Raw genomic sequence first — 9,994 nt, forward strand, 5'->3', positions numbered from 1 at the left:
AGTACTGAGCAAGTGACCCCTTCATCCTCGACAAAAGGACCCAAGCTAGAGCTTCCCACTTTCAGCCCTCCTCAACACTGGGATAGAATCTCAGAGAAAGGTTCAGCTAGAAAGTGGCTCGAACAGTCAGAAAGCATGGAGACTAACAGCAGCCACAAAATCTAACTGTTAAGAGTACAGGCTCTGAATTAGATGGAACCAGATTTAATCTCTCTTCTGCCACTTACTAGCAGTTACCTTGACCAGTCACTTGACTGGTCTAAACTTGAGTTTCTTCATTGTAAAAAGGGGATGAGAATGCCTTCTTCACCGGGTGCTTTAAGATTTAAATGAGATAATACATGTAAAGCACTTATCACTATGCTTGACTGATATTATGTGCTCAAAATCATTAATCAAACAAATACTTATTGCATGCCTAATAATGTCACACATTACGACACCTGCTGGCTATGCTGAATGAATATGGCTCTGCCCTATCGGAGTTTAATGTGTAATACAGAAACAGCAAATAAACAAATGCAAAATTAGACTGTGATGGACTAAGGGGTCAGTAAACACGGTGCAAGGTAGACTTAACAGGGGAAACCTGCTTTGCAGAGGGTGGCGAGAGCAGGACTCAGGCGGTGACATTTAGGCTGAGACCTTAAAGAGACATAGTGCCAAGGTCGGGCGGGGAGGGTCCAAGCAAAGTAAACGAGTTAGCAAAACCTGGGTAGTGGATTACGGAAAATAAATACTGTGGTTGTCGTTGACGCTGTTGTAGTGTTGCGGTTATTACTAGAGTCTAGAATCACAGAGAATTAGATGGGGGTACGGTGCCGGCGTTCTAGCTGGGGTCACAGATTACGGAAGATCAGTCGTAGAGAAGGGGAGACGACGACTAGTGAGCACCGGCTGCAACGCGCAGTGAAGACCTGGGCCACTCCTTACCCGCCTGGGGCAGGAGACCCCCTCGCAGTATCCCAGCCACTGCCGCAGCCATTGCCACCGGAAAAACGAACGGGAGCCCAACGGAAGGAGCTAAGGACTGTGGGAGACCTGGGGCCGGAAGCGGCGGGCGGATCCACCAGCTGGAGCAGTGCTCAGCGCATGCGCTGAACCCGCCCCCGAACGCCCCACCTAGCGTCCGGTCTCCTAGCAACGACGCCAGACACCGCTGAGCCTCTTTCCTCTGCACCCGCAAGTACCACCCTCCCCCAGTTTGCGACCAGCAAAGCCCCTCTACACCCCTCAAACTCTAGACCCTCTACTTCGATTTGCTTTTGTCTCTCACATCACCTCGATAATTTGCTCTGAAACCACCCCTCTCTCTTGTCCCCGAAGTCTCCGAACTTCTCTCTTCATACCATCCTGGGTTCCACCATCCTCAGAAGCTGTCCAAGCTGCTCTGTTCTTCTAAGTTCCAATCCTGCCCCAGGCCAGCAGCCTTTAGATCATGCCTGGAGGTGAGCAGAGTTGTGGGATAGTGGGTAGAACAGCTGGATAACAGTAGGGGCGGGCCTCCAAAAATAAGGAAGCATAACAATTGGACCCATCTTTTCACAGCTAAGCTTGCCCAGAATCCAGAGGAAGGGGGCATGTGCATTACCGAAGCCCTTATCACTAAGCGGAACTTGACCTTCCCCGAGGATGAGGATCTGTCAGAGAAGATGTGAGTGCACAGGAGAGATAAGGGTGCTGGAAGATTGAAACACACAGGATGGCCAGTCCCCTGAGCTGTACTGATCTGTCAACTAATCTTTGTCCCTCTCTTACTCCACACATCCAATCAGTGGTAATGTCCAGTTGATTTTCTCTCCTTAAAAATCATTCATTCTATTTTCCACCATGCCTATTCAACTGCCTTAGATAAGGCTGTCATCACCTCTCAAGAATCTCCTAATTAGCCTTCCTGACCCCAGTCTAGTCTCGCCATTCTGTTGCCAAAGTGATCCTTTTAAATGACAAATCTGATCAGGCTCTCCCTGATAGATTCTTCCCAGAATAAAATTCAAACACCTTAGCATGAGTTGACCTTAGCATGAATACCGCCCACTCAGCCTTATTTCTTGCCACTCTCCACAAATGTGCAATTCCTCAAAGACCCCATGTTCTCATGCCTTAGTACCTTACTACTCAGAGTGGTGCTGGATGAGAGGAGAAGGGGACAGCAACTTCGGCATCACCTAGGAACTTGTTAGAAATGTAGAATCTCAGACTCACCCAAGACCTACTGAATCAAAATCTGCATTTTAACAAGAACCCCAAGGGACTCATGGGCACATTAAAGTTCGAGAAGGGTTGGATTAACACATACTATTCCTTCTGCCTGAAATGCTTCCTTCTCATGCCCTTCTCACCTTCCTAGCTAACTCCTATTCATATATAACCTTCAAGAAACATTCCTTGATTCTCTTACTCTGGACTCAGTGTACAGCCCATGTACTCCCTTAATCTCTTGTACTTGGCTCATCATCCACTTTTCATAAATGTTTGGCCTGCTTCCGTAATAGTGATAAGCAGGGACTCTCTCATTTATCTCTTGGGGGCACTCAGTAAATGTTGATGAATTAATAAATGGGTGGATGGAACAAATAATTTTCCCTCCATGGATCACTCAAAATGGAAGTAAGGAAGAGTCTTCCTGCAGAGATTGTCTCATCTCTGTCCCAGCTCCTGCCTCCACCATCGAGGAAGGCTTTCTTTGCCTCTGAGTCTCCAGGAATAATAAGCTGCCATCACTGAGTTTCCCAGTTAAAGGGCCCTGACTCCGCTCTCACTCTGATCCTTCCCAGTGCTACTGACAGAGCCAGGTCTCCAAATCAACCCAGTTTCATAATCTGGACACAACTCATGAGTCAAGGTATTCCTGACATCTCTGATCAGTCACTTAGCCATCTACTTCTCCTTGAAACACATTTCCTCCCCCTTTCCCAACTTCCGTGCTAAGAAACCACAGAAGTGGCACTCTGCTATACCACCCTACTGACCATTCTCCCAGGTTTCACACTCTTGCTGAACTACAGACAGTCCGCCTGGACCGAGAGGGGATTACCACTATCACGAACCTAGAAGGCCTCCAGAATCTTCACAGCCTCTATCTGCAAGAGGTAACTTCTTCCCCGCTGCCCTTCTTCCCCACTTGTTCCCTGTGGGCCAAGTATGTCTAATCTTAAAGGGGCCAACCAGGTCATCTTGCCCATTGGGCAGGCAGACCTTCACTGAAATCGTTCCCAAATGAACCAGGAATTCTACTGAATTGAAAGACCAGTCCTCCCAAAAGAGATCCTGATCATGTTCTTGAATCACTGTTTTTCGTCAGACACCTTTTGGTCTAAAAGTTCTTGGTGTCTACCCTAAATCTTTCATGTTATATAGCTCAAGCCCATTTCCTGTTTTGAAGAAGAAGGAACCAAGAAGTTTCTTTTGCATCCCTCAGAACCTTGAAGGCTGTTTGTTGGTGGTGGTGGGTGGGTGGTTGACTTTCTGCCTCTCCTAGATTGAATATACCCAGCTCCCCGAACCTTTCCCCACAGAAGCTTTAGAAATCAAAATAATATATGTTTATTGTTCCCTCCATGCATGCAGTTCCTCCCTACCAAGCCTTTTCCATTTCCTTGTGGTGCCTTGGTTTCCTTATCGGATTTCTAGGTCATTCTTTGGTTGTGAGGTCAGTCGGGTACACTTTAATCAAGTTCAGCCAGCCCCAGGTTTACACCCTTAACCATCCACCTGGAGAAAGCTAATCATCCTAAGGTAATGACAACCAGTTCTGGGACTGGGGTCATCATTCCCAAGTGCCAGATCTCCAGTTGCAAGAGTAGACATGGTCTTGAGGCTTTGTCCCTTCCAAGGGTCCCCCACCCAGCCTCCCTCAGCTTAATTTCCCCACTTTGGTTTCTTCCTGCAGAATAAGATCCAGCGAATTGAGAACCTGGCCTGCATCCCCTCCTTGCGGTATGTGATGCCAGGGCTCAGGCAGGGTGGGGGGAGGATGAATGGGCAGAAACCTGGTAACACCCCAAATAACTGGTTCAAACCTCTCCGAGCCTGGTTTTTTGTCAGCTGAGGATCCAGCAAGCCTAGCTCTGCTTCTATAACCCCAGAAGGCCACGTGTCCCCACTTGTCATCCAGCTGCCTAGCCAGGGACCTGAGTGCCTGGTGGCCTCTTTCTTTCCTCCAGCTGTTCTGTGATTCAGCTCTTTCTCTGTACCCCTCCATTCCCCTACAGCTTCCTGTCTCTGGCAGGAAACCGAATCAGGCAGGTGGAAAACCTCCGTGACCTCCCACACCTCCAGTTTCTGGACCTTTCTGAGAACCTGATAGAAAAGCTAAAGCTGGGTAGGAACACCCTCATCCTGGCCCGTCCTCTCTCCTCTCTGCCCCCATCTCCCTGTGCCTGCATTAACGGCGCATCCTCCAGGGGGTCCGGGGGCTGTGCAGAGAGGCAGTGGCTTTGGGCTGGAAGGTGGGTATGAAAACCTCATTCCCCCATTTTGGCATGAGCAGATGAATTCCCCCAGAGCCTGCTCATCCTCAACCTGACTGGAAATAGCTGCACCAACCAGGATAGCTACAGGTGAGGAGGAACTGAAGGTGGGAAGAAAGGGGTGATGGCTGAGCTCCTCCTCCTGGCTCCGTGTGGGCTCCCTCTCAGCCTGCAAACCTGGATTCCTGGTCCATGGCACCTTCTCCTCCCCGCCCTGGCTCAGGTACGCCCCTTTTCTCCATTCATTCCCATAACTCCACATGGAGCCAGCTCTTAGCTCCTTGGGGCTGACCACAGGCCCATCTTCCCACTCATGAGCCACCACCCCTCCCGATGTGGGTGCTGTGGCTGTGTCTGCACATCCTCCCCGGCTCTACACCCAGGGCTGCCTTCCAGCATAGCCTCTGCTTTCTGCCCTGCAGGGAGCTAGTGACAAGAGCCCTGCCACTGCTCCTGGACCTGGACAGGCAGCCTGTGTCAGAGCGCTGGAACTCGGACGAGGAGGACGAAGCCTCAGATGAGGAGTTCCCAGAGCTGAGTGGCCCATTCTGCTCAGAGCGAGGTGACCCTGCTTTTTGAGGCTTGTAGCTTCCCCAGAGCTCACCCCTCCCCTGTGGGGTCTGGGGGAAGCTAAGGTGGCAGTGGTGTCTGGGGAAGTGGCCAGAAGAGGACAATACAGCTAGGGCTGGGTGTTAGCCTGGGCACACAGGTGACTCGTCCTCCCCACCCAAGCCTCAGGCTCCTCTCTATCAAGCATGGCAGTTTACTCAGGCCAGAGACCTCCTTCAACCCAGAGGTCCTCCCGCTGAGCCCAGGCTCCAACTACCACCCTCACAGGCTTCCTCAAGGAGCTGGAGAAGGACATGATTAGGCACAAGGAGCACAGGCAGCAGGCAGCCCTGACGGAGCACCTTTTGAGAATGGAGACACAGCCCACCCTCACTGAGCTCCCCTTGCTGCCCGGGAGGTCCGTGGCTGGGGACAGCAGCCCTTCTATCACTCTCAAGCAGGAGAAGGAGACACCCCACGAGTCTACCTCCTTGCCACACGCCTCCTCTGCCACCAAGAAACCATGCCCTCTGGTTTCCAGGGCAAAGAAGGGGGCCAGAGCAGCTGTAGCCACCAAGGCCTCTCTGGCTGGGGCCCCCAGCACAACCACAACTACGACCAGAAGAGTTAAGAAGTGAAGCGCCGCCCATCCCTGTCAGTGGAGCCACAGGAACAAGGACTAGGCGAGAGCAAGAAGTGGGCTGCCCCTCCTCCTCAGAGCCCTCACCTGTGGCAGAAGCCTATCCCAATAAAGTGTCTCCGGGCCCTGAATATGTCCTTATATCGGTGGGGGCATCTCAGGGGGAGCAATCGGTAAAACACGTAAGACATAAAACACATTTATTAAGGCAAAGGCTGAGCTGGCTACTCAGAACGAGGCTGGGGGCATGAAGGGATTGCTCTGATCCTACTATCCCCAGGGGTCCAAGGCCCACCCCCGCACCCCACCCCAGGCCGGGACAAGCTGTGATGCTCAGGCATACGCCTGGCGCTCCCTCTCCACAAAGGCGTGGAAGAGGCCACCCAGCTCCTGGGGCGGCGGGGCCCACTCCCCAGCCAGCAGACCCCGTGCAGCCTCTAGGCCTTCCTGCTCCAGATCCCGCTGCTTCTGCCGCAGCTGCTGCCCCTGATCCTGCCCGGGAAAAGCAAGGATGAGTCTCCAGGACAGGCTTCCCTCCTGATTAAGGGGGGCATGTCTGCATTCTCACACAGGAGGAAGGACACCACCGACATGCTCCTGGGCAGCTGGCTTTGAAAGGGGAGACTGCTCTCCCCAGCCTGGAAGTCTCTCCGCTTCCAGGTTCACTCATATTTCCAGAGTCCCAGCAGGGGTGGGGGAGTTGAGTCCTCCCCCCGCCCCCGGTAGCTCCTAATCCCTCGGGGTTACCTGCTCCCTGTCCATCAGCCCCAGGGCCTTCTGGTGTTCACGGTAGAGAGTGTGCCGGCGATCCACCTGAGTCTGGAATCGTGGCACGGTCCGAATGGGGTCCTGTGCTCCAAAAGTAGGGGACAGCACCTGGGGGGCCTGGGCTGCCCCCGCCCCAAAGATGAAAGGTTTGAACACTGACCTAATGGAACACAGATGGAAGGATCGAGGGCTATCACATCCCTCCATCTCCCCTGCCTGGTACGGCTCTCCCCAGCCTTCCCCAGCCTTCCCCAGCCTTCCCCAGCCTCGTTCCTCTCACCTGGACGGGTCTGGCGTGGCAGTGAGGAAGTGGATGCATGGCTGTGTGGGATCCTGGGGCAGGATAGACACCATGCTGGCTGTGGTGCGGAAGCCTCCAGAATCCATACAGATGCCACTCTCCTTGTTCCTGAGGATGTCCATCATCACCTCTGCCGTGATGCCCCCTGCCAAGGAGGACAGGGTAAGGGGCCCCCAGGGCAGAAGGGGGACCTCCGGCCTCAGACCAAGCCCCACCGAAGCTGTGGGAGGAGGAGGAGGCTGGTACCGCTGTGGCCTTCCTGGCCCTCACCCCATTCACCCACTGACCTTGCTGCTGCTGCAGCAGCTCCCGCCCAGCCTGGAAGCGGGCCTTGGCAGCCTCCATGCGCACGGGCTGCTGGGTCAGGGAGAAGACCTGAGCGAAGTCAAAAGTGCCCTGGCCGCCCCACCAGCCCTGGGCCCGGGCATGGGTCCGGAGCTCTGGGTGTTCGGCGGAGATGTCCGTGCCGACGCTCAGCTGGTTGGAGATGTTGCGGGCCCCCTCTGTGGAGAAGACGGGGGTTTGCTCATTTATCGTTAAGCACCTATTCTGTTCCAGGCACTCAGGTAGGTGCTGAGAACACGATGGCAAAGAGAACAGACCTACCCCTTGTAGAGGGAGAAACAGATAAAATGATCACAGAAATAAATGTGAGCTTGCAACTGTGGCGAATGCGATGAAGAGGCACCTGCTTGCATATAGGGGGAAACCTGACCACCAGGGAGTCCAGGAAGGCTTCCCAGAGGAAGAAGCAGGCTGGAGCACAAGAGGACTTAACCAAGTGAAGGGGGAGGATAAGTTCCCCAGTGAGCTCATTTCCCATCTCCCTGGATGGCCCTGCCCACTGAGAGATTTGCACCTGGATTGGGCCATCCCTGCCGCCAGCCTCTTTCCCACCCCCTCCCAAGGCTGGCAGAAGGGGACACCTTTGGGAGGCAGGCTTCGGCACTGGGTTCCTCACCCTGGATCCTCTGTGCAGCCCACAGTCTCCCCGCCGTCTCCAGCACCCACGCCTCAGTCCGGTCAGCCAGCAAGAAGGTGTTGTGGTAGCAGAACGGTGTGGGGTCCTCCCGGCAGCCACCCCCCTGCCCATAGTGCTCCAGCAAGCCTGTGATCACATGCAAGGCCTCCCGGGCTGAGCTGCTCCGTTCTAAAGCCAGCCTGGCACAAAGAGAGGTCCAGGGAACAGAAGGGTGATGGGGTATCAGTGGCTGGTGGCAGGAGCCCCAATGGACAGAAGAGGCCCAGAGAGGTTTGGTGACAGACCCACGTCACATAGAAAATCTGCCAACAGTCCACAATTATGCCAGTGGTTTTCAAGCTATCTCTGAGGGTTTCATGAAAAGGCCTGAAACATAGTCTCAGAGAGAGGTGTCTCCCAATCTCTCTTCAGTCAGAGCTGCTCTGCTTTTATTGGTTTTACAAATCGAGACTCTAGATGAGATTTCACTTGAAAAAAGATTTTACTTCTATTGAGAAGAAATTTAAAACCACTGCCCTATTTCTGGACCAGGAGAGGCCCAGAGATGGCCACACGTGGGAACTCCTTGCTAGACTGCGCAGATGGGGCCAGGAGAGAGGAGGGGCGGGGCAGCCTTCCTGGCAGACACGGAGGAAAGGTGGGCATAAAGGAGGAAGGAGGCTTTTGTGAGCCAGGCTTGGGGGAGGGGAGGATGGCCTGGGTCAGTATTGAGCCCGAAGATTTCTGGTGTGTCCGTGGGGTGAGGGGGGGCAGGAGCCGCACCTGAGTAGATCCATGCCCAGCAGGGCTTCCCCCTCCCCAACTGGCTCCTTGGTCCACACAGCCTCATTGCCAATGCAGACACCATGTTCATTGGCACCCATCTCAGCCCCCCATAGCCAAGAAGGGCGGCTCAGGATCACAGCATGGGTCTTCAACACCTGTTCCACCTCAATGTAGGTACACTGCAGGTAAGGGAGGAGAAAGGGAGAGTCTACTCAGAAAGAGGTAATTACAAAGTGCTGGCACTGGGCCAGTCACCTTACACAGCCCTTAAAGGAAGGTCTTATCATTCCCATTTTACAGATGAGGAAGAAGAGTTTGACAGAGGTTAAAAAAAAAGGTTAGGTCCAGACCGGTAGACGTGAGCTCATGCTCTTTCCACTACATCTGGTGGCTTCCCAGGTGTGGGGAACAGAGGAGAAAAGTCTTAGAATTCCTATATCTGCCAACTCCCAGCACCCCATCTGGCCTGACCCACCTGGAGCCGGCTCCCAGGGGTGTGAGTGCCTGCTGGTACAAACACGACCTCCTGCACCTCATCCCGGGGTCGGTCTGAGTTCTTGGCAAAGATCACCGCTGGGATGGCCGAGGCTGGGGGCACCGAGACAAAGCAGTCGCAGGAACATGGGGTGTCAGGGCTCCACAATGCCATCTGGGAAGAAGGAGGGATGAGTGTGTCCCTCTCCTACCACCTCTCCACCATCTTGGCCAGGACTCAGTCCGAGGGAGCTCCTTTCCCAAGACGTGCAAACAGACACTCAGGGAAGACACTTCCCTCGGGTTCTGGACCCTCAGGACCCCAGGCACGAATATGCGCGATTTTCCAACGGAGGTACCCACTCTCTCCCCAAGCTCCAGGCCTGGGAGTCAGCAGGCAGGCACAGACCGTGTTCACTTCGAGGGCCCTGCCCTACTGAGAGTCCTGGCCCTTCGTGGGACCGACCATTCCCTAGCTATCCCGCCCCTCTCTAAGAGTCCCACGCCTCTCTTCTGTCCCTCTCTTCTGGCTTCCCCAATAGTGTATGCTCCTCACCTTCTCTCCCTCCAAGATACCCAGCTTAGTCCCGGACGCCACTGCCTCTGTTTAGGGTCAGAAACAGGGACGGAAGCTCTCAGGTGACCTGGAAGGCCTTTGCCCCAGGGGGCGGAGCCGGAACCGAGCACCTGCAGTTCCTCTGTCTTCCACCAGGGTGTGCGCCAGCACCATTTCTTGAGTGGAGCGACCTTCCAATCTGGCTACCTGCCCTTCCCAGGGGGCAGCTTTCAGGACGAATAAAGTCTGCGAATTAGCGGGCAACTCCAATGAGGTCACTGTGGGGAGCGGAAGCTGGGGATGGAAAGGACCCCAGGTGAAAAGGAAGGAAAGAAAAACTGGGCTGATTTATTAGAGAGCTGGGACTACTGGAGTATTCGGAGTCTAAGAAAGAACCTCTGCTACTTGTGCCTTGGTCTGAATTCCAAAGTCCCACGCTGGTGCCCACCCACCTCCTTAATAAGATCTATGAGTGATCAGGCCAGGA

The 9,994-nt window shown here is 54.0% G+C and overlaps 3 protein-coding genes across 4 annotated transcripts in view; 1 reads left to right on the forward strand and 2 right to left on the reverse strand.

Moving 5' to 3' along the window:
• Positions 1-1,058, reverse strand: part of MRPL10 (mitochondrial ribosomal protein L10) — a 5,986-nt gene extending 4,928 nt beyond the window's left edge. The window contains exon 1 of the mRNA XM_006924741.3: positions 934-1,058. Coding sequence (XP_006924803.1) covers positions 934-985 — 52 coding nt within the window. The 5' untranslated portion in view covers positions 986-1,058. The remainder of the gene's footprint in view (positions 1-933) is intronic.
• Positions 1,059-1,119: 61 nt separating this feature from the next.
• Positions 1,120-5,792, forward strand: LRRC46 (leucine rich repeat containing 46). Of its 2 annotated transcripts, XM_025041652.1 has the most exons (9): positions 1,120-1,186; positions 1,327-1,448; positions 1,549-1,654; positions 2,984-3,092; positions 3,893-3,939; positions 4,215-4,324; positions 4,493-4,562; positions 4,895-5,034; positions 5,310-5,792. In XM_025041652.1, the coding sequence occupies exons 2-9, from the start codon at positions 1,439-1,441 to the stop codon at positions 5,657-5,659; spliced, it is 942 nt and encodes a 313-aa protein (XP_024897420.1). In that variant the 5' UTR covers positions 1,120-1,186; positions 1,327-1,438; the 3' UTR covers positions 5,660-5,792. The 2 variants fall into 2 exon arrangements, with proteins under 2 accessions (XP_024897420.1, XP_006924804.1); XM_006924742.3 differs by having other exon boundaries at positions 1,127-1,448.
• A 52-nt stretch (positions 5,793-5,844) lies between these two features.
• SCRN2 (secernin 2) lies at positions 5,845-9,616 on the reverse strand. The gene is made up of 8 exons (XM_006924743.3): positions 9,508-9,616; positions 8,953-9,126; positions 8,475-8,656; positions 7,692-7,891; positions 7,018-7,233; positions 6,710-6,875; positions 6,409-6,589; positions 5,845-6,153 (listed from the first exon to the last, which is right to left on the reverse strand). The coding sequence occupies exons 2-8, from the start codon at positions 9,124-9,126 to the stop codon at positions 5,995-5,997; spliced, it is 1,278 nt and encodes a 425-aa protein (XP_006924805.1). The 5' UTR covers positions 9,508-9,616; the 3' UTR covers positions 5,845-5,994.
• Between the last annotated feature and the right edge of the window lie 378 nt (positions 9,617-9,994).

Source organism: Pteropus alecto, unplaced genomic scaffold (genome assembly GCF_000325575.1).
Source record: "Pteropus alecto unplaced genomic scaffold, ASM32557v1 scaffold98, whole genome shotgun sequence".
NCBI lineage: Eukaryota > Metazoa > Chordata > Mammalia > Chiroptera > Pteropodidae > Pteropus > Pteropus alecto.